At 40.4% G+C, this 24,496-nt stretch overlaps 1 protein-coding gene across 10 annotated transcripts in view; it reads right to left on the bottom strand.

The window, feature by feature from the left end:
* CUX1 (cut like homeobox 1) overlaps nucleotides 1-24,496 on the bottom strand; it is a 278,864-nt gene that overhangs the window by 87,295 nt on the left and 167,073 nt on the right. For all 10 annotated transcript variants that reach the window (XM_051635435.1, XM_051635434.1, XM_051635428.1 and 7 more), the window contains 3 exons: nucleotides 14,558-14,606; nucleotides 4,323-4,427; nucleotides 1,423-1,611 (listed from right to left, as the gene is read on the bottom strand). In XM_051635435.1, coding sequence (XP_051491395.1) covers nucleotides 1,423-1,611; nucleotides 4,323-4,427; nucleotides 14,558-14,606 — 343 coding nt within the window. The remainder of the gene's footprint in view (nucleotides 1-1,422; nucleotides 1,612-4,322; nucleotides 4,428-14,557; nucleotides 14,607-24,496) is intronic.

Here is a 24,496-nt window from a genome sequence, read left to right on the forward strand (position 1 = left end):
ATCCTACTCCTTTTGAAGTTAATGGCTAAACTAATACTGACCTCACCAAGAACATGCTTTATTCCAAGAAAATCTGTCAAGTGCAAGGACTCAAGATATTTTCTAGCAGGCTTTATGAAAAAAAAAATCTATTAAAAAAAACCCCCAAAACCTGTAATGTGACCATTGCCAGCAAAATGTGTCCCTCAAAACCAGGCCAGCTCCTTCCTCTCTCATGCAGAGTTGTGCCCACATGGGGACAGCTGGGCAGAGCCCAGTATTATCAATGAAAGAACCTAATAGTTTGCCTGTGCTCTCCTGAATTTTCATAAAAATTCTGCAAGGCTGTCTTAAAGCAAGCAGAAAGCACAAAGCATACTGAATGCAACACTGAAGCTTTCACCCCTAACAGACTTTGTCCACATAAATTATGCTACACCAGAGCAAAACTAGTAACTGCTAGAAAATGTCAGAATTAGAACAATTTGTAAGAATTTCAATTGAACATTAAATCACTCTGATAGAGGAAAACTACCCACGATACAGTCAGAGCTAAGTGGGGACTATCAGCCTCCTGCTTTCAAAAAAACCCCTCAGATTATAAAACCTGCAAAACTACGAAGGCTTTAATGGAATAGATAAATTTATCTTGTTTACACTTTGAAGCTCATAGCTGGTGGAACAATGAAAAAGACAGGAGTTACAGGAAACTGATTCATAACACATGTCAGGAAACATTTCTCATGCTTACTGATAGATCGAAACTGTGTGGGCTGGTGCACAAAAAGTAAAGCTCCTGAAGCAAAAGGTAAAAGGGTCACTCAAAATTGCTCTGGTTTTCGTGCAGGGCTGCTGGTATGGAAGTGGGTCTAGGACTGGACTGCTAATTATAAATGGGAATTACTGTGCAGCAAATATACAGTTAAAAAACAAGGCTAAAAACCTTTCTCTTTGTGTCTTGATTTTACTTGGTTTTATGCTCTAAATGATTTGCTTCCCTTTTCCAGTGGAGAGAACTGGAGAGGGGAGCAGGTAAATTCAGAGATAAGACCATAGCACAAGAAACACCCCTGGCAAGTCTGTAATATCAGTCATTGGAAAGGGAATTACTAAGAAAGATTTTCTGTGCCTTTCAGTTCAGCTATTTTGCTATGTATCCATGGTCAATCTGTGTTGGGTTTTTGCTGGTAGTTTGAATTCTAAAGGTAGCCAGGATCTGAAAAAAAACAAAATTCAAAACAACAAGAACCAGGTAAGTCACATCTCAAGGAAACTGTGATCACTCAGACCACAATGTTACAGAAACTGGAATTCAACAGCATCCTGAAGAAGTCAATGGCTTTTATGGTGCCTCTCAGAACCAGAGAAAACTTACATCAGTAAACCCCAACATCAGTACAACTGTTACACCATTTGAAAGGTGCTGAGAGAACTGAGCCTTACTTTGAGCGTGCTGTTCTTGGCTGTCAGCTGCTGCTCCAGCTGGGAGATTTGGCTGCTGGAGTTCTCCCGCAGCTTGGTGAGGCTGCCCTGGAGTCTCTGGACATCATCCACAAGCTGGGCAATTTCCCGCTCCTTTGCAGCCAGTTCCACCTCCAGGCTGGACCGTGTTAGCACCTCAATGGCCTGCTCCTAATGTGGAAAAAAAAAAAGGTATTAGACCACATAAATAAAAACAGGAACAAGCCTGAACTCAGGGCAGTTAGGTAAGGACCAAGGATGACTTTGGGTGTCATGAGAAGTAGAAACAATCTCCAAAACTGGGGCTCCTGTGACTGACTGTGTCACTCTGGAAGACGAACCTTTCTGCTCCCCAGGACAGCTCTTTGGTAAAATAGGGATAATGGAGAAGATAAATTCCTCTATTTCAGAAATGCAATGGAGAGACAGAGCCTTGAAAGTCAAGGGCTTCTATTTAGATCTATTTATTATTAATAGTTCAAATGCTTTGACAACTATGAAAATCTGTGCTTACGAAATACTAATCAGATAAAATATTCTGAAGTAATGGAGCAGAATTTCTTCATAGGGAAGAGCAGAGTCCTGTGCCTTCAGCTCTTTGTGAGCACACCACATGTTTCAGGCAAAATTGTCAAAAATTGCCCCAAAGTGCTGCTTCCAGTGAACTTGCTCCTTGCACGAAAACTGTTCGCTGTTAACCTTAGTGAGAGCAACTAATAAAGCCTCTTGTCCATGGGGATGAAGAGAGATGTGACAGCTGTAGGCCAAGGCCATTCTCCCTACAGTCTCCACTTGCAGAAATTCCCTTTCCTAAATCAGGATCTTTCTTCTTCCAGCTGTGAAATCTGTCCTCTAGCCTGAAACTTCCTCACTAGACTGACTTTCTAGTTGGACAAGAGATATAAAAGGACAGAGAAGTTAAGAAGGTGGATCTACTCAGAAAAGATAATACAAACTAATTGTACCATCTCTTTTGTCTCCTTTAGTGTTAAGAGATCAACAGCTATAATGCATCAGGGAGCTCTGAACCTTTCTTCCAAGAATGTAAGGAAATCCTTGTGCAGATCTGGGGAGCACGAGGCAGCCCCATGATGAACACACATTCCATTAAAAAGCCTAAAACACCTCTTAGAAAGGTTAATGGCTGTTCCTCAGAAAACACCAGCAAAGTAGGGAAGAATCAATTTACCAAGAGAGAGACAATGATCATAAGCAGCATTATACCAAACACCCTGTGGTGAAAGAGCTGAAAACTCAACCCACTGGTGCTGTCAGCCAAGCACTTTCCTTACAATTCAAGATGACATTGCAGCAGATTGAAATATACTCCATACCCTCTTTTCTGGAAAATACAGGCACAACAAAATACCTTTTCCACATCTTCTAAACACTTTGCTTGATTCTCAGTGACTACACACCATTGTACCTCTCAGAAAGCTGCATGTACGAACAGCCCTTAACAACACTCTCCTATTACACTGAATTATACTTTTAACTTGAAAAAACCCTCTAATTTGCTTGCATGAAACATCACAAGTTGTATAATCATCTGCTGCTTGTGCCTATTGAGACTGGAACGTGGAGTCTGAAATAAGATAGATAATGATCATTTTCTTCCTGCAGTAGTTGTCATATTAAATATAAATGAAGTGCAGAAGCACTATTAAATACAAGAAAGACCTAATGTTAAAATAATGATAAGACTAGGACACGAGATAGGCAGAGGCAGGTAATTCAGAGTTAAAAGTGATATTCAGGCTTTTTTTTTTTTAAATTATTTTTGCAGCCTGCTTGTCTATCTTTTCACTTCTCTGAGAAAATACTGGGTTGTATTAATAGACAATCAAACAGATCTGGAGGACTTATGGTTTGTTATTCATTCTCTGCAAATATATTTTAAAGGCAACCATGTGTTTCTCAGATATCAGTGTCAAGCACATACATGGCTAGGAAGAAAAAAAGCAATATAAGGAGCATGATTTCTTTTGTTTGTTAAATCTACTGCTTAGAAGTAGACTAAATTTCACTTAATTGCATATTTACATTTAAATACTTCTATTTCTCCTCTGGCAAACAAAAATCAAAATAATGTCTGCTCATCTGTGATAGCTGTTAAGCCAGGACCAACTGGAGTCCTGTAATATAACTCTGTGCCCCCAAGGTCCCCTCAGCAGAGTCCCCTACCAGCCACCCCAAACAGCAGTGTTTGCTTGATTTAGAACACACAGAGAAAGCAACAACCAACAACAAACCTTTAGGAGTACAGGATACCTTCTCAATTTTATAAGTGTCTTTTATTGGATTTATAGGTGAAATTCTCAGTTTTGATATATTCAGTGAAAACTGGAATGAGACAGAATTTCCTTCTAGTTCCTCTGACAGCCAGTACACTAAGAATAACAAGAGCCAGAAATGGGCAGGTGGCAGGTACCTGCTAATGCAACCAGCTCTGGGCAGAGTTGGTTCCCTTGGTCTGGAGCTCCATGCCTCTGTTGTGCCCTCTAGGCAGGCATGTGCTGCTGGCCCACCAAAGCACTCTGCTGTACCACATTGCTGCCTTTGTTTTAACTCTGCTGATGTTCCTACCAACACAAAATAATGTCTGGAAGTTGCTGCTACCTGCCTGGACCAGCAGCCATGGACAGCAATGGATCACCATACCAGTCACCACAGAGCAGAATGACCTCTTTCCTTCCCATGGTCTTCTGCAGCCACCAACCCCCTTAGAAGTTTAAGCAAACCACAATCCCAAAGGAACACCATTGAATTTCAGTTAAAATATTACTCCAAACAGCTATTTTTATAGCTGCGAGCATAAATTCAAAGAGCTGTACTGCAGGAATGTCAGAGACCCGTAAGAGTCAGTAAATATTTTCTCTCACCACATCAGGTGCCTTCTGGATCTGCGTTGCAAGTTGGAGAGATTTGTTAGCTGAGGAGAGCTGCTCCCTTAAGGTCTCTGCCTCTCTCTGAGCCACCTCTGCCCTCTGAAGGAAATGAAAAGGGGTGAAAAGAGAAAGTACATTCAGTTTAACAACTGACAATTATTACAAGAACATTCATCAATTCATGCCTGACTGAATATAATTGATTTTCCTAAACACTCAACCTAATAAATGTTAGAAAAAAAACATAGAAAGTGATGGATTTTTATTTTAAACAGTACAAGGAAGAAATAATTGAGCGATTATGACAGTAATTTAACGCTAGGAGCAAGGAATCCCCTGCTGATACTAATGCTCCGGCCCACTGAATTTCCCAGACTGAATAAATACAAGTGGAAATGGAGTCTTTTTATTCAATTTCTTTCTATTCTCATAGACCAAGCAGATTTTATTGCAAGGTTCCTCATGGGAATAATTCTCACGGGTAAACGCTGAATTAAAAGATATTCTGACCATTCTCTCTAACACACATACAATGTTGTGGGCTGTCTTTCTTCAGTAGTTATTTCCCAAAACATGAATTGTTAGATTCTATTCTTTCAGCAGGTCTATTTATTCAACAATATTTAACCCTAAACTGACAATTTTGCACAGATCAGTTACCAACTGCTGAGGATTTATGCAATATCTGATAAGACTGTGAGACTTGGCTGCCAGACAAAATTCCCATACAAATATTGAATAATAATAGAAATGAGAAAGGCAGAATTATGAGGAAAGATTGTCTGTGTAAGAGTTTGGGTAAAGACAGATGGATCAGTAACTTCAGGCAATAAATAGCAGCAAAGTCCTTTCCATAACTGTGTATAAGCTTCTGTTGGGGGAGCAGAACAAAACCTGGTTGTTTTTACAGTACAGAATGTACAGTTTAACTGTACACTCCTCTTGGTCAGACTTTCTTCTCTCTCTTTTGTCTAATTTTTATAAAACCAGATTGCTTACCTCCTTGAGTAATGGCTGCTTTTCACCTAGGCTACTCCATGCAAATCATGCTGCACTTGCAGCAGAAAACAGCTAAAACAATTTTCTATCTCCACTTCCAAGACATATCACCAAGTCTTCCAAACCCAGGCACTGCCACCAAGCAAGGTAAAAACTCTTCTTGATCAACTTTTACACTGATGGGTTCCTTCCTTTAATGAATAATAAATTCATTTTTAAGCCACCCAAAGTGCCATATTTCTGCGTGCCAGACTCCCTGCTTTTTCAGCTAATCCTTTTGAAAACCTAACTCATCTAAAACAGTGAATATAAACCCTATGCCCCTGTGTGTCTGTGCAAGGGGTTTGGCTTACTAGTCAAAGTAACTCAGTCTGCATGTTTAATCAATCAGTGAACTAACAGCAATCAAACACTAAATGCATCATCTGCACTATTTGCTCACATTATATTAAATGATTTTGCATAGGTTCTACAGTTGCAATTAAAATGTAATTGTAAAAAATACAGTAACATGACTAATGATCAGAGCATGGGACACAACCTAATCTGTGGATGAAAAAATGGCAGCAGCATTAACAAGGTACAAAAAGAGAAAGCTTATATTGTTCATGCAGCTGGATAATATTAGGATTAAAAACTCAGCTAACAATACAGATGGAGATAAATTATTTTCTCGCCCTTCATTAGATGTGGATGTACACGTATTGATCTAATAACTGCTGAACAACTCCAGCTAAGCAGGACAGGTTACTGCATTGTGGCACTTGCTCTTGCATCTACTGCTGTGTAAGTAATGGGTTTTGCAGCCTTAAGCAATTCTGCTGATGGCTTCCATTCACAGCAGCATTGTTTGGAGAATCTATTCAGCTTGCATGCAAGGAAACCACAGAGGATATTTCTAATAGATGTTACATCTGCATATACAGTAAGCTGTCAGCTGCCCTTTCTGCATAGCCTCCCCAGCCAATTCAGAACACCTGTTGTAACCCTGTGAATTATATTAGACAAGATTTCATACTATGCATTGTTAAATATACATCAACAGAAACTTTGGGCAATGCTGCCTGGAAAATACTGGTCAACCATTCTTTTTTTTTTTCCCTCAGAATGGAAGCTTTTTAAAGCCAGAATTATAGATGTGTTCAGTGTTCGGAAAGCACTTTTGGGTGCTATTGCAATATAAATTATAAATTACCCACAAAACCCTGTTAAAAGAACAGTAGTTTCAAAATTGAGCACTTAAAGAGTTTTGAAAAGCCAATCCCAAGGCAGCAGGTACGTCTGGCCACCCCCTGAGAGCAGGGCTCTGGGAAGCAGGCTGGAACTGCACAGGAACATGCTAGTGCTTTTTGCCAACAAGACCCTACTTCATTCAGCCCTCAGGATGAATATTGCTCAGTCAATGAATATTTTGCTTTGTCCTCCCTGTTCTGAGTGTGGCCTCTGCAGCTTATTTACTGCAAGCCAATCTCACTCTCCTCTGCAAACAGGATTAAGCGCTGCCTCACGGGCTGCGCTCTGCTTTCCACCATCAGAGGATCCAAGTGCTTCAGAAGCGTTACAGAATGGACAGGAACACCCATTTTGAGATGCAGGGGGTCCCCAAAACCCCGAGCTGTGTTTGGCCCTTTCTCACCCTCTGAGCTGCACCCCAGACCCCTTCCAAAGGGCTGCAGTGCTGCTCCCCTGCACCACCCTCTGCCTCTCTGCCTCCTGCCCCTCTCTGCTTCTCACTTTGTCCTCTTCCCAATTCAGTTTGGCCGCTGGAAGCACCGTTTCCTCCTTCACGGTGCCTTTAGCTCCAGGCATGCAAAAGCAAGCTCGTACCTTGCACGACCCAACAAACACAAACTCCCAGAACGTGTCTTACCCCCAGGATTTCCTCCTTCCTCTTTTCCTCGTTGCTTCTTCTCCAAACGTCCTGGCAGCAGCCTCAGCCTGGTCCTTCGCCTCCCTCCCCGCTTCCCTCTCTCTGCCACCGTGTCCCTTCTCCCCGTGCTGGCAGGGGCAGCTCAGAGGAGCATCTCCCCTGCCAGAGCTCCCTGGCAAAGGTGACACTCAACCTTACATTGCAACCAGGAGAAGGAAAACCTGCCTGGTTAATGTTCACCCAGCCGGCGCAGCTATGGACTGCAGCTTGGGCTTGGGACAGGCACGGACATCAAAGCTGACAAATTCAAACCAGATTCTGTCGAGTTTGTGTGAACTCAGGGTTTTTTCAGACACTTATAGGCTAGCCAAACTTGCTTTTTTTTTTTTTTGCCTTTTTTTTCTTTTTTCCTTTGCTACTTGAAGCAACAGAAGATACAACCCTGAGAAAAAGGCAAACCCTCGCTCATCAAGTGCCAAGCCCCTTCTCTTCAATATGGGCACAGCAGGCTCCTCACCAAAAGAGCAAGAACAACTTGTAACATGTGGGGAAAATTGGATTTTTTTTCCTAATCTTGTTCTTTTAAATGGTTGAACAATTTTTCCTGAAATAAGAAGAGAAAGCGCAGCCAGAGACAGACGCCCAGGATGGAAAATGGCTAAAACCTTGTAATCTTGCACAACTTGGAGACACTGGAAAGTTCATGCAACCTTCTCTTTGTGTGAAACTATCCTACTTTGGCTAAGAAATGTGTGTGCCAGCACAGTCAGTGCTAAAACTCTTGGTTTCTTACCTCCAAATCAACTATGCACAGCCTAGAAAAATCACGATGAGCACTGAAGGTCACACTCGTGGCCTTGCTAGAGATCCTGCAATCCAGCATTGCCCAAAAATGCTCTATTTCTGGACAGATCAGCCATACAATTCCTCCTCATTTCCATACTGCTATTTTTCTAGCATGGAGCTACCTCCTTGGAAACAAATATTTCAAAATACTTTCATTCTCCTTAATACAGCATGTAAATACTGTAGTGTTCACAGGAGAGCCAGGAGGTCATGATAAAAATGCTGCTGTGCACTTTCCAATTAATATTAAAAAAAAAAAGCCTTACACAATGCATCCAGTTTAAATTATTCTCATTGTTTCCTGACAAGATAATGAATAGCATGAACTGAGTGCTCTTCTGCTTACAGTAAAATGTTAATTTGATCAAAGACCAGTGGTGTGAATAGCAAAATGAGATACTCACAAGCAAAAAAAGTATAACCTTCCACCAGCCAAACTATATTTCCTCACTACATGCTAAATTCAGTGGTATATGTGGCAAAATCTTCCTATGAGCTAGGAGGGGATATTATCACGAGCAATTCTGCTGAAGTTAATGAGCCTGGTTATGGCAGTAATCACCATGCTTGGTTTTTAAGCTTGAAGCTGATATTCTTCCTTGCAAGCTGCTGCAAAAGCTGTGTTCCTCAAGAGTTCAAGATCAATTAAAGCACACTGGTTCCACGTGTGTTAATTTTCTAACTTCTGAGATATAAAAATGTATTTTAAAACCTTTAAACAACCCTAGCTTTTGCAGAAGAAGAGCAAGGTTATCAGAAAATCTGTGACATGAAAGCCTCTGCTGGGCTCTGGCACCTTTTTTTTTTTTTTCTCCCCCCCCCCCAGCAGTGGAGAATTACATGAAAAAAAAGAAAAAAGCTCTAACAAATAGAAGAGTTTGGGTTGTCTTCCTCCTTGTCTTCAGGCTATTGCACTTTCCTTTGCACACTGAAAGGCTGCCAGATAAATGTATTCCCAACTGAAAGCCAAGCATTTACAGGAAACTCCTGTGTTTGTATGAAAATAATGTTAACCATATTTTGCTTTTATACAGCTCTTCTCCATGCAAGGATCTCAATGCACTTCATAAAGTAAATGTTATTATTCCCATTTTACAGATAGTGAAATCACAGGATTACGGGAATGACCTCATCTGCTATAAACCAGCAAAACTTCACTGAATTCAGCAGGGCCAGGGCACACCACGGCAGCAGAGGGTCTAGTTCACTGCCAAGGAAGTCAGAAATACAACCCAAAGACTCTGGCAGCATTTGTGGGCAGTGTCTGTGCTAGCAGGAGTCATGTCAAGATGAACACCCTTCTTCAGGGACTGCCTTGTCACTGGTTTTGCTCCCACTGGTGGGGCAGAACAAAAACCCTGGCACTGCCTGTTTTGTGCTGCATTTGTATTGCTAAGTGAAAGCGGAGAATTTATTCCATCTGCTCCTCAAAAACATACATATTTTATAGCAATCTCACGGAGTGGGAATATCTTTTCAAACCATTTTCCAATGTGATTTGTTAGAGACAGGAAGGTACCATACCCCACGAAATAAAAAAACCAATCTCAAGACCAGCATCTCTGCTAAAATGCCCCGGTGAGCTTTGCTTTCTACTTCTATAGCAGACACATATTTTAGTGGTAGCTTGATTCAAAAAAATGCTTAACCTCACTAACCCTTCCTCTACAGATCTTAAAATCTAACATTACATTTCTGTGGAATAAACGGTTCTGATCCAGTCTAGATTCTTTAATAAATGGATATGGATTTTAGAAAGAACAGTTGTTCTTGTTTCGTTGATAACAGAAGTTTCTATATTTTAATTTCTTTCACTATCAGCACTGTGAAGATGAAAAGGAAACCAAGGGAAATATTTTGCTTTTCCAAAGGGGTAACATGGCACAGACACAGAAAAAACCCAAATTATTTTTTCTATAGCTTTCACAATATAGTCCACCAGAAAAGGAAAAAAAAAAAAAAGTCCCATGTTCTCTTTCTGTTATTACTCCCAAATTCTAAGGATACCTACATATGAGCCTGTTTTTCCAATCTATTTCCTCCTCCTCAAGATTAAAATACAGTAACACAGGATCACCTAACCCTAACCAAAGTTCTTTTCCTTTTAAAAGTGAAAAAGCACTTTTTTTCAGGAAGCCCAAAGTACACAGCATATTAGGCTTTTTTTAAAAAGCAAACAAACAAACAACAAACTGTGAACTGAATGTATAAACCAGTAGACAGATCTGAATACATCAATGACATGAAACCACAAACTCAAACCTTAAAATGAGTGTTGTTAACATTCCAAAGTATTTCTGTTTTCACAACACAGGAATGATTCTTTTCATCAGAAACCTCAGTTTTTCTCAAGCACAAGATTCTAGGTTGCTAGATGAAGTATAGCAACAGAAGGATAATTCCTTTGAATAGATTTGTCATCCCAAAGATTCATCACTTATTGCCAGAAATATGAGAAAGGTGTAAACTTGAAAAAGCACAGAAAAGTGCCAACCATAAATGTTTGTTTAAAAGACACATTCACACAACTCTAAGTGCTGCAAATGCAGAAAGCACACTGGAGCTTCATTAACTTCACTGATTGGAAATTACATTATTCTGGGAATCAAACAATAAAAAATTCAGATGCTGTATCCCAAACTATGATAAATCATTTATTTTGACAAGTAAGGGTAGTTTCATTTTAATTATTTATTATTATGCTTCGTAGCATATCAGAAAATATGCAGTGATTTATTGTGCAAAATGAAATCTTAATAAAATGAGTCTCTTCCCCAAACTACAGGATTATTAAATCTTCATGGAAATACAAGGGTGAACTCTTAGGTTATTTTTATTACCAAGTGGGTGAGTTAGTAAAATGAAAATAAGACACTTCTATGGCATTTAGTTAATTTTGACTTCAGCCCTTTACAGGCCCAAGACATCCAATGCTGGAGGTGAGGAGAGAATCAGAGGGGGATGACAGACCCCAAAAACTGCCACAGCCCCCAGCTCTTCTGCGGTCTTGCAGATTATGGGGTTGGATCTTACTGCTAAAGCAAGCAGGGGCTGCTGGCTTCCGACTTTACACCTCTGCTAAAGCTACACAGAAAAGCTCATGGCTTCTCTTGAGACAGGCAGAGGTTGACCAGCCATTACAATGTACTGTTCTTGTCCTTTTTATACCAGTTTATAGCTCTTGGGACTTTCAAGTGGAAGAGTCACTCCGCAGACCACCACTGACACCCATTGCCCAGCCAGGACCTGCCTAACAGTGGGTGTAAATTGGTGCACTTCAATTACTCCTGGTTGAGCTTTGTTGGTCTGAATGAAACTAGCCCTGCTGCAAAACCCTGCTCAAGATCTTGGATTAACAGCACTGAGCGTCTGGATTACCAGTTGAGGAAGGGCTGTCAGCCCAGCAGCCCTGCTGCTATCAAGTGGGTCCTCCAGCACCCACCCCCAAGTCCCTTCACCCGCATCGCTCCCCTCCAGTGAGGGATTTATTTCTCTTGTTAGTCAGGTTTATGGTTTGGGGGAAAATTCAGTTTATACCTTGTGTTAAGGATGCAACGGAGAGAAACAGAGCTTTGTGGTCACTACCTCTTTTTCTTTCTAAGCAGAAAACTGCAAAGCTCACTGGTATTTAAAGGTAATGATTTCTATGAGCTAGTTATTTCTTCTGGGGATGATAACACACAAACAAGCCCAGAAAGCTCCTGCATGAGACAATTTGAGAATCCAAAAGAGGAAAAACCAGTGGGAGATGATGCAGGCTGAGGGCCAAGAATGGTCCATGCTTCACCCAGCAGGACACAGGGGTGGGGATGTATCATAACTGTCCCCAAGGCTTTCATCACCAAGCACCCAGAATCCAGACTCTTTGATCAACATCAATGGTACATCCAGCCTCTCCTTACTGCAGAACTGGGGAAGGAAATGGCATCCCCACCTCTGAGGAGTCTGATAGGTCCTCACATAAAACAAGGGAAGTGCAGAAATGCCAGCTCTGGATGTAAAAAGGGCAGTAACCGAGAAAGGGATTTTAATGAAGTATCAGATATTTAAATATGTACAGCAAATATCTTTCAAATTTTCAGTGGAAACGATTTGCTGTTCTGTAAATTTCTGCTCCAAAACCCAGTGGTTTGGGTCAGTGTTAATTCCAGAGCAGCAAAACATCACAGCAAAATCAGCAAGGCAGTCTGTCCTCAAAGTAGGAGTCATGCTGAGCACAATTCTTTAAAGGTAGCCTTAATAATGGGGAATAAGTACTTGCTGAAACGGTAAAAGGAAATGTTAATTTAACTATTAAATACATAATTATGTTAAGTACTTGTTTCTGCAATTGTAACACTTCAGCCTGATGCAAACTGACTTTCTGGCCTGTGCAATGGATTTAATTTCTTTCAAATTTTTTTCCACTATGAAGAGGTAAAACACAGGAATTGCTGCTACAAAGATTACTTATTTGTAATTTATAGAAGAGCTCTGGAAAGGTAAAGCATCACAGAAGGCAAGGACTGTGGGTGTGTGTCAGCAAATCAGCTGAGCTACTCCAGCAGCTCATCCTTGCCCATCTCCTGCAAAGCCACACACTCCTCTTGTGTCCCTCATCTCGGTGCTGCTGCTTCTGTCACGTTTTCTTGAGCTGCCTCAATATGCTAAACCCACAGAAAACAAACCTGGTCCCTTCACTCCAAATTCAGGCCTTTCTGCAGTTACTGAGCTCAATGGACTCACTGAAGGATCCCCCAGCTGCCAAAGCTGTTGTTGGGGAGGGGACAGGACCACAGCAGCTGGGAGGGGGAAAGGGAAGATGGAATCACCCCTTCTAGCTTTACAACAGCTCAGATACATTGCACACTGATGTTTGCACACAGATTCAGAGTTTGCTGAAACTAAGGGTTATGCACATGAGCAGTTAAAATTTTTGACTAATTAAAAAAATCAAACAATACAGTAAAAAAAGTCCAGCCCACACTGCAGGTTTGTTCCAGTTAGATAGGACAGTATCCTCAGCATTTATATGTAAAGAGATATATTCCATTTTATTATGGCAATAAGGAAATCAGAAATACCTGTTCTTTAACTACAACCACCTTTCTACTCTGAGAAAAGAACAAACCTACTGAGTACATAATTGCTACAACTTTGCAAAACACACTGCCTTTGCAAAAATCACAAAATAATTCTACCCAAACACCTTTAACACCTACATCTTTTCTAAAAAGTCTACAGATTTTCAAATAATTATTAGCACTTTCATAAATATTTGAGACTGTCTACAAAACTTCTTTGACAGAACTAAAAACCCACTGTGCAAACCTCAGTTTTCTTTTTGCTGACTAAATAATCCACCCAACAACGTACAAATCTGCCTTCTGCTTCATAGTAGTTTTCTAATCTGTAAAAAACTAATGTAGAGGACAATGTACTTGCTATACTTGCCAGCTGCTCCAGGGGAGAGTGGGGGGCTGAAAGCTGATCTAGCAAAAGGAAAAAGTCAAAACCAAGCAGCAGCTGGAGGAGGGGTTTATTTTCAAAAAGATCTATGTCTTGGTCTGGCTCATGGTGCAGCTCCACAACCCGAGGTGGGGAGGGAGGTGTAACTGTTCTTCCTGGAAGCAGGTTGCTCTTAGGTAAGCCTCAACTGGATTATAAAACCATAACCTGAGAGACTTAAGATCTGTGATCTTCCAACCTAAACCATTCTATGATTCTGTGATATGATTCTCTGATGAATGAAGCTCACTGATAACCAAATGCCTGGTTGAGGCTTCCCTCTGTGAAACCACCACCCGCCGTTGCGTGTTTCACCTGTAAACTCTGAGTGTCCATTCACATCTTCATCACCTCAGACAGTCACTCAAAGTACACACTGAACCAGAGGAACACTTTGCCCTTTAAAGCCTTTGATATTAAAATAGTTCCATAAGATTGTGCTACTTTCTCAGGAGTGTGTGCACGGTGAGGGATGTCTCTCAGCCTACCAAATTAGCATCTGCAGGAACAAATTCTAATTTCTTTGTTCTCCTGCATAGCACAGTCTGACCCAATCCTTGCTAAAAATTAATACACCAATAAAGCACATCAGAAAAGGAACAAGAGAAATCCAGAGAAGTCCACAAAAGCTGAAGCTTCAGCAGCAGGTCAGGCCTCCCTGGGTCCCTGCTGGCAGCCCTGCCACTGCTGCAGGGCAGAGGCCCTTTGTTTGGGTAAACCCATGTCTGAGTAGAGACCAGCATGATGGATTTAAAAACACAAACCAACAATAACTATAGTGGGAAACTGAAGTTTAAATTACTAGAAGGTAAATATAAGGCAAGCACTACCCTACTGCGCACAAAATCCTTACAGAGTCTCCCTGAAGAGCTGTATTATTCTCTAAATTTGCCTATTTTCTTACTCTTACACAGTTATGACTGCTAAGTGCATATAAAAGAACTGTCATGAAATCCAAAAGAGAAGAGGAAAAAAACCCAACAATGTCACACTTAGAATTTTATGAGGGACTAATTTAAAATCCTACCTGATTTGCTCTTTCAAGGTCCGTCATGATCATCTCAATTTCATCAGCCCTGGGGAGAAGAAGAGAGCAGAAGTACTGTTATCACATGGAGAATACCTGCTACATGAGTTCATGCACAGCACAATTGCAACATTCATCCAAACAATACCCATTTTCATTACATTTTTAAAAGGACACAGTAAGACTGAGCAGTGACTCTTCTGACTGATGAAGCCCTCTTGGGTGTCAGCTCTGGGGACTGGTTTGCAAGTCTCCAGTTCCTTTGCCTGTTCCTTTTTTTGCAGTGAAATAAGTGAATCGACATCTGAGTATATTCATTAGATCTTGGAAGACCTTCCTCCCCCCAACCTTCTGCAGAAGGGCAGTGTCATCTTTGCTACATGTCAAAGTGCTTCACAGTGATAATTACAGAGAAGTCACAGACTACAGTTCTTCAGTCAACCACTTGTATAGACATACACAAACGTAGCCTGTTACTCTTCTGTTCCAGTTTGGTTCTAAATTTGGCTTAAAAAAAAAAATGTCATGAGGTCAAAGAGACCAAGAAATTTAATTTTACATTCTGCAGAAAAGAGGTTTTTTGACACAAATTTATGAAACTCTAAATTTAGACTCAGGCTCTTAATGTACTTTACAAAGCTAAATAGGAAAGTCAAAGGGTGGAAAATGATACAAATAGTTAAGGAAAAATAGATCCTTCACATATGGTGGCATCTGACAGCCCTGAACCCCAGTTCTCTAAGACTTCACTCCCACAAACAGATCCAATCCTTAAGCAATCTTTTTTCACCAGCATGCTGAATCTTGGGCAAATATTTCACACTCTCCTGCTCTCACCTGTGGCAGAAAGCAGGAAAAGGGCCTACACAGCTTCAAGTCTGTTCTGTATCAATGTAATAAGCCATATTACTTCTCCCCAGACATTTTGCCTGTCTTGTATCTCTGGACCATATGGAAGCAATAAACACTATTCCTCATCTCCTATGAACAGCAGCTTTAACCAGCAAGTCCTTTTGCAATCTGCCAACACCATAATGTCTGTTTCTTTGTTTTTAATCTGTAGCAGATCATTATCAGGAAAAGCTGTGAAATACTGACATCCCCTTTACTGATGCAGAAAAGTCAGTTTTCAGGCTGATCCCGCAGAAGATCCATTTTTCAATGCAGGTGTTGCTGGGAAAGAGGGCTAATTGAAGCCCATCAGAGTACTGGCACACTAGATGCTGGATCATTACACTGAGTATTGACTTCCAGCATTTTAGGTTTCTGCATGCACACTTAGGGAAATGCAGTAAAAGATCATAATAAGTAAATGTGTATGTATATAAATTAATGGAAAATTATTTTTAATTACAGCCTTTAATGTTGTTGAGGCAACTTGGAATTGCCTTTTGGAAAAATCTTTTGGACAATAATGGAAAACAGATTAACATGTGTTTTCTTGTGCTGGAGAAGCTAATGTGCTCTTACATTGGAAAGAAATCGTGCACACAATGTTTTGAGTTAATAATAAATAATAGACATCAGTTACTGAATTGAACAATCACTCCTTGGGCAAATAAGGATTCAAAGTGTGTAGGGTGTAGCCAGAAGACTAACCCAGACAGGTTAACATAAGCCTACAGTAACACTTTTTAATTCTTTAGCTCTGTAATTGTGAAGCATCCTTTGTTTTAGATTCCATCCCCAAAAGACTTGTTAACCCACTTAGAGAAATTACAGTATTTCACATGGAAAAGATGTCCCTAAGACCATGCAAGTGACCCCACTATGTATCTGTAACACAGGAGTGAAAAAAGCACCTAACAAACCAAAAAAATAGAAAGCTTCCCAGCATTTTGCAAATATTTTTAGCTGGGATAGTTTAGGGATCCTCTTTATATAAGCTTATGTATTCAAGCTGAATTTATGTGTGAATGCCTCAGGTTATATGGAGCCAGTAAATGATGTCTGGATTATGTCACATGCCTCCCAGATCAGAGCTGGGAATGTCCCAGCCCAACAGGCTGGCTACAGCTTAAGCAAATCCAGTTTCAGCTCCTCTGTAGGGTCTGGAGAGCAGTAAAATCACTCTCTTCCCTCCCAGACAGGGGGTGCCAGGTATGAGCCAAAGGTCTGAAAAGCTGCAGAACCTGAGCAGAGCAAATGACTCAGAAGTACAAAACCCCTGGACGAGAAGAAGAGTGCCCTGCTTTGGGAGCAGAAGGGTAGTTTTTCAGTTCAGTCAAGGTGGTTTGTTTTTTTTTTAGGAAAAAGATGATGACTCTGACACAAAAGAGATGAGAGGAGAGCTGCAGAAGAGTGAGTGGATTCTGGATATGTCCAAGGACCCTCAGCCACCCTTAAAGGTCACAGAGGCAAGTGAAGGGAGCCAAGGACAGGGAAACAGATGAAGACAGTGGAGCAAGAGGAGGAACAGAAAGATGTCCAAGGCCAAAGGACCAGAGGGAGCCGGGATCAAGAGCAGTAAAGCAGAGGAGCACCCTGGGCCAGAGGAAAGGTGTGTGGCTGGCATCAAAGCAGGATGAAACACAGGATAGTGCCTGAAAAATTAAGTGGAAGGACACAGGATGATCCTGTATTTAAAATGGACAGAAGTACTTGTATGCCACTTCAGCTGGGGTCAGGATTTAAGAGCTCTATTACAGCATTGGTATATGCAGCCAATTACGAAAAAAAAGCAACTGAGGATATAGGATGCCATAAAAATGACATTTCTGCCCTTCAGCATGTACAGATAATTCTGACTGAATCCAGTAGAAGTGTCAAACTGTAGCCAAGGGCAAAATTGTCCCTTTGTCCTTGCACCCAGACACACCAGCTGACTGATCCTGAACTCCTCTTTCCCAGCCTTCTCGTACACAATCTGTCTCCGCACACCTAATAAAAAAAGGATGCAACATCTTCAAACAAATTCAAGCAAAACAACTTCAGCCTAGCAGTCTACACACCAACGGAGGTTAATGCTGCAACCATAAATGCTATCTTTAAGTAAAGTAATGAATTAAATTACTCTACATTCTTTCCTAGCGCAAGTGTCAACAGCATTCAGAAGAATCTTCAAAAGGATTTCAGTCTTTTCATTTTAAAAGCTCAACTACCACATCAGTAGCTGACACTCAGCAGTCTAAAATCACTTATTTGAGAAAGTCTCTAATAGCTACATTCCTTGTTTGCTCAGCAGAAGTATTTATTATAAAATAAATTACAGTTCTCACACCTTTTATACACTCACAGAAACAACCTGCATTGATTTATTGTTTACAAAGCACCAAGTTGAATTCAAACCTGCAAGGTACAAGGAAACTCCACTTTTGGCTCACTGAGTTAGTCCCACACAGGTCATTTTTTGATGTGATCACCATCCTCCACAACTGCTTATTTTCAGCCCTATTTCAGTATTTCTCTTTATTGCAATGGATCTACTTGACAGGCAAAATACCACCCAGCTCAAGGCTGCTGCTGGCATCGCGTCCTGCAGGTTTTCGTTGAAAATTTGGTGGGAACCTTGAAGGGAAGAATGGCCAAGTTTAGCCAATCTGTGGCTATACTGACCCTAATTTCTGCCCAAAGTCATTTCCTGTGAACTAAACTCACTTCTAAGACCCACAGAGAGGATGATTTTACTTTTAGCATCCTTTCTTCCTGAAGCAACATGGGACTTGGCCTCTTGTGAGCACCTGGATCCCCCCCATCACCCCAAGAGCTGAAGACAAGGACAAAAACCCTAAAGGTCTGTCTGTCTTCAGACAGACACAGAGAATGAGGGTAATTATTAACAAGAAGACCTGTTGCTAAAATGTACTGACGTGTACAGTGATTTACAGCAGATTTCTACACTGCAATTCAACATTTTTCAGGGTTTGTCAAGGGTGATACTCCTCAACATGAAAACAGATCATCAGCAACAAATATTATCTAGCCTGTGTTTTCTCATTCCACAGATAGTAAAATCATTTATCTGATCTAATTCCTTATAATTCCTTATACTTTTCCTAGAGGAAAAGTAATCATGTACACAAGACAGTTCTTCTGTTGGTATTACTGATAGCTTGTTCTAAGTTTCAACACTTTCAGGCTAAGGAGTTTAGGAAATCAAATTTTAAGCCTTTTTGAGGCTACAGAATAAGCACCACTAAGTAAGAAGAATTCGAACTGTTGGAACAGCTTGAAGAGGAAATATTCTATTATTTCTTCTCTTGCTACTGAGTTAGAAGTGAAAAACAAAACACATTAAATGCTATAGATTTACAAGGTATAAGCTTTTACCAGGCATAAAAGAGCCCTCAAAGCTAATTTGCCATCTAGAAAAAAAAAACCCAAAAAAAAAAATTTAAGAAATTTTTAAAAAAACCAACAAACCCTGCTTTTCAATTCAATTGCTTATGGGAAATAAAAGTCACTGAAAAGCTCAATTTTCTTTTTAAAAATCAAGAGAACCAATTAGGTTTGAACAGCATAACAAGCAGGAAAATTCAAGAATTGATAATAAAGAAGAAGCTCAGCTCTTTTTCTAAATAAAATTAAATCTGATTGAAACCCTGAACACCATGAAGCTATTCACTTGAAAGCAAGAAGAATCTGGACTTTATGATGAAAATCCAGTGATCCAACTCCTACATTTAGATACTAGCTTAAAGAGGCAGAAACAATTCCTTTTTTATTAACATGACAAGTGAATAGTTTGCCAAATCTTGTGGCTACAGCCCCCTAAACATTCAAAGTTACTGAACCTTGAAGGAAACTGCTGTTGGATTCTTTATACATGGGAGAACTGAAAAATACAGATGACACTTTTGAAATTGCAGTCAGTGGTGTGGCCAAGAAACTTCACTAGCAGGGCAGATGAATATTTTGGTTTGGCACAAAACAAACAACATTTTTTTCCCACACATTTGTTTTCTTTAAAAACATGTATAAGTTTACTGGTCAGAGCAGAGTATATGGAGCCACTGGGGCTTGTTAAAATGTTCTAATTGCTAAAACATTTACACAGGCAATTTTAAACTAAAAGCATACATTATCAACTGATGTGTATTTGTGTTTAATTAAGAAAAAAAAAATTCCTACTCAAAACATGTATTTTATGAATGTCACAGAGCAAATTTTGGCCAAATTAGGTAAATATCTTAGCCTCTTAAAATGAAAGGCAGTAGAGTCTAGTAGTTTGCTAGCACAAGACAAATGTGAAGAGTTATTTGGGACATTTAGGAGGGGAAGAAGGAGAAGGGTCAGAGCATACAAAAAAAAAAAAAAGCCAAATTACTTTTTCCACATTGCAATACATTTTTTATCACAGAAGGTTCCTGGCTGGGTCTAGGAAGTAATTTCAGATCACTAAACAACATCCAAATTGCCTGCAGCCCAGTGATCACAGCATTCACTCAGGGCACAAAAGCATTCCAGCATTTGAATAATCTGTATTTTGTTTTTTATTTATGCTAAAAATGATGCTAGATTTCCTCCCCAAATTCAAGACTCTTTCTAAGCTCTGCTGGTAGATGCCCTCATCTAATCCCTGCACCTCCATGACCCTGCCAAGATGCCCATGCTGCTGGCTTGCTTAATTTCTAGGAAAGAAAGAAGAACCAAACACTTTCTCTGAAGCTCTTGGAAAGTTTCTGACAGAATATAACATAAACAAACCACTAATTCTATTTTTCTTGCACCTCATGTGTGTCACTGTACACAGAGTTTAGGCTGGTTTCGAATTCATGATTCTAAGCCAACAAACATCCACATTACAGAAATCCACCTTTATTGCTAATACAACCTCCAACAGTGATGGACACAAGGGTTGCACAAAGGAAAGCAATAAATGTTATTTCAGCACAACCAACACAGCACGTCAAAGGTCAGGCACTCAGACTTTTTACTACTAAGTTCTCAAATCTACTTTTCAAATTGCAAGAGCTATAGGTTAATATTTTCTTTCAAAGCAACCCTCTAAGGATCTTCAGATCAGATAATCCTTTTTCCAATGTCATATAAATCCAGGCCTCTTGTAAAAGAATTTCTCTGTTCAGGGATTCATAAATCCACCAACTTTAGTAATGGATTGGGTGTTTCCTTTCCTAGGAACTCAACTGAAGAAAAAAAAAACCCTCTCTCTCCTAAACAGTGAAACACTGAAGGCTTTAAATTGAGAGACCAAAGAAATGCTGGTTTCAGGTGTTCTGGTGACTACACAATATGTCATCTGGAGTAATCTGGGGAGTGGGTAAATGTCCATTGTACATTGCCCAGACCCCTCTTTGCAGTCATCCTATACTGTATCAAGCTTCTCCCCTAGTAAAAAGGAGAGAGACTCAATGGTAATTTTTTCAGCACTTCTTTACTTTATTAGAATGAATTCTAGTTTCCCCTCACTGCCAGTCTGGTCTCTACACAGTGCACCATAAACAGAAAAAAGAAATCAAATCTCAGGCAAAGATTTCTCATTAAGCCACCAGGTTAGTATCCTGAGTACCAGGATCAAGCAGTTGCACCAGCTGCAGGAATGATCTTCAAATAAACAATGTCCTGAGTGCTCAGGAGATGTCAAGTCATCATCAAATATTGATAAAGGTTAAAGAAACTGGTTATAAAGCCCAAGATATTGAGCAATACCTGAACAATACAAGAATCATCTTGATTGTTAGAAGGAAAAGACCCTGTGGAATAAAACATCTTTCAGTCCGTTGAAAAACTGCTTTCCAAGAAAACCTTCACAGCCCTTTGTTTTGTCTTTCATGGCTTAAGTCAGGATTTCAAGGATAAGAAAATAATGTCTGCAATTATAAAGATTTTTAAAAAAGAATAGACACCAGCTTTATTCCAGTGATACACTCAGCAGTGTTCTCCTAATCATTTCTACAGAGAGAACTTGATACGAGTAACACTAACTGATATGCTCAATAAAATATAAAGAGAAAAAAATCAGAATTAAATATCACAGATAATATCAACTCATAGAACCCAGAGCTGTAATTCCTGTGGTGCTACACACATATTACCTTGGCATACTGTGCAAACCAAAGCAAAGAACTTAATGTAAGCAGCTGGAATAAACAAAAAGCTGATAGGTTGTATTAAAAAAAATAGCCCAATATAAAAATAGATGGTATATATTTTTTATTTTATGGCAACACTGTTTTATGTTGCTCATATTTACATATATTGCATGACAGTCAGTATCAATCTTAGCTCCCCATACTGTTCAATCCTCCTTTAAACACCTCTTACTCAGCTTTCATTGTGTTTTTCTCTCCACAGAAACAGGTCTCATGTGAACTCTGTCCAGCCATCATGCTGCCCGTTACAGAAAGGAAAAGAAATGCAATAAATCCTTTTTTTTCCTAGTCTCATGATCCAACATGTCCTCTTTCACAATGCCTTTTTGCTTTACCCTGCAAAGCTCTATGAGTACTGTTAAAATCAGAACTTAGGAGTGTCCAGATTTGGATCATTCTGGGTTTCCTCCCACCTCAGACCACTAGTGACGATTCTTTGGGCCACAGAGGAGTTCAAAGAAAGCTGATGGAGCACAAGAGAAATTTTTGCATCTGAAAGCTGCAGAAACAAATAACCCTGTTTAAATGGACCTAAAATTCAGTTTCCACTGACTTCTAAGGGGGCTGGTGAGAAGCCTGCAGCTCCATGAGCTGTAGGCTCACGCTGCTGTAGGTTCTAGTACTGGCAGGCAAAGAGAGGAGTCCCCACAAGTCAGTCCTGGTGTAATAATATTGACCTGCCATTAGAGATGATGGAGAAAAGGAGAAAGAACTTTCTGGTGTTTCATTTGTGATGTATTTATGCCTGAATCCCACCTACATTCATGTCCTGAGATTGAGATACTGCAGCAGCATCAGTACAAACCCACCAGATGTGCAGGACCAAGTCCTCAGGGTGAGGAACACAATCTCCAGGTCCAGGTTATGCCGAATATTCATGCTCAGAGGAGCTGCTTTAGACAAACAAACATTCCCAGCTGCCTTCCTGGCCCCTGCCAATCTGCACTGTGCTATGCCCTGGGTAGCAGGAGTCATTGCCTGATCCAATACTACAGCTCTGAGGATTTTCTGACAATGCAGGATGACACAGATGCGGCAAAATCTCTATTTCCTAGTGCTTCCTGCTACAAATTGAAAGAGCTTGCTGCAATTCCCCTCTCCTGCTTTCAGTTGATTCAATAACGTACCAGAATTTAAACACAGACACCCTTCCCTCTCCCTCACTTCCACACAAAGCATATCAAAAGCACAGAATTACTCCTGACTTGGCCTTGAGCAGCCAACATGATGTCAATTTTACATGTTTTATAAAGCAACAGCGTGTAGAAAGTAACTCAAATGCAGGTCATATCAAGCATGTGACCCACAGAGCAATCAAAGACTGCCTGAAACTGTCATTCAAGGTTCAATCATCTTCTTGCAGGAAAAATGAAACATCTGTGGCCCAGAGAATTAAGTTATGTATTGCATAATTCATCTGGTGTCTGCCACAGCAGCCATTTTAATGCTCTAGTGATAAACATGTTTGATTATTTTTGTTTTGTTTCCTGTCGCCTCCATGGTATTTCTATTTATCTACCCATGCTACAATGCATAATGGAGATAACAAATATACAAAAGTGTTCTAGTTGGCTGATAAGACATGGGAAATCAGCAGTCTTATTAATCACGTTGAGGCAGCATCATTATTAAACCTTATGTTCCCTGTAATCGTACTCATTTGGGTTCTTCTGGGTACCCTCTGTGGTTAGATTTGATGATGAAGTAATTGTCTGTTTCCCAAGGATCCAAACATGAGTTTTAGAGGTCTATCCAATAGCAAGCTGCTCTCCTCAGACACAAAGCAAGTTTCTCACTGTTTCCTAGGTTTTCCATCCCCTCATTTCTTTTTGATCCCGACAGAAGCAGGAGGAAAGTGCATCTGATACCGGGAGATGCAGAGGACCCCTCTCTCTTCACTTATTCCACTAGTGGGTTTGTGGTCTCCGCTGTGAGAAACCCTCATCTAAAGCATTCATTGCAAGTCATTTTAGGCAGTGATTATTCTATTAATTACAGCTTAAGTCAATTTACTCCCAAACTTGTAAAGCTGTCCCACCTGCCATGAACTCCACTGACTTTAAGAACACGTCCCTGAAGAGCAGGTGGGAATTTTAAAGCTCTGGATCCACAACCTGAGTGTTTATTCCTGTTGCCAGGAGTTGGCCATTTTTGCAGTCTATTCACAGAGCTTTAGATGGCAGTTAATTTGTTACACAATTAAACAGAGCAGCTCTCATTTGTGCAATATTTAACAGACTCGGTCAATACTCACTTGCTCCAAAAAGGTGCTTTGCATTGGCCTGATGGAAGAAAACAAGCAACAGCCTCGGTAGTGGTGGAGACAGGTGTGTTCTTATCTATTGTCATGATTTGGAGTCTATAGGATTTTCACAGTGGGCAAAATCCTCACTATAAAGCAACAAGTCAGCACTATTACAAAACCTGATTGGGCAGGACCAGTTCTTCCTGACACTGAGAGCTCACACGCTGCCTCCTGGGATGCTCCACATGGAGGTGAGTCAGTGGATAAAATAACACACTCTCCCATAAGCCCAAATATAAACAAAGCCCTGTTTCCTATTGATTGCTCCTATGAAGTTGTTTAGACAGTATCTATTGTCCTAATATCAGCTGTCCCATCTGTGCTTTGTAGCTGCCCCCCATTGCTACTTCCTCCTGCAGTATTTCTGGGTCACTCCCTTACCCCCTCAATGTCATCTCTTCACCTCCCAGCCCATGAATGGAAATACAAATTACAGATGCTTTCCACCAACACACACATGGCTGATCAACCAGCAGGTGGAGGGGCAACTGCTGCTCTCAACCCAGAGCCCTCCACTCAAATAGATTCTTTGTCTGTCTTTCCTATCCATTCCCAACTCCTCCAAGATTCATCAGAGCTCTA

This window comes from Apus apus, chromosome 18 (assembly GCF_020740795.1).
Source record: "Apus apus isolate bApuApu2 chromosome 18, bApuApu2.pri.cur, whole genome shotgun sequence".
Taxonomy (NCBI): Eukaryota; Metazoa; Chordata; class Aves; order Apodiformes; family Apodidae; genus Apus; species Apus apus.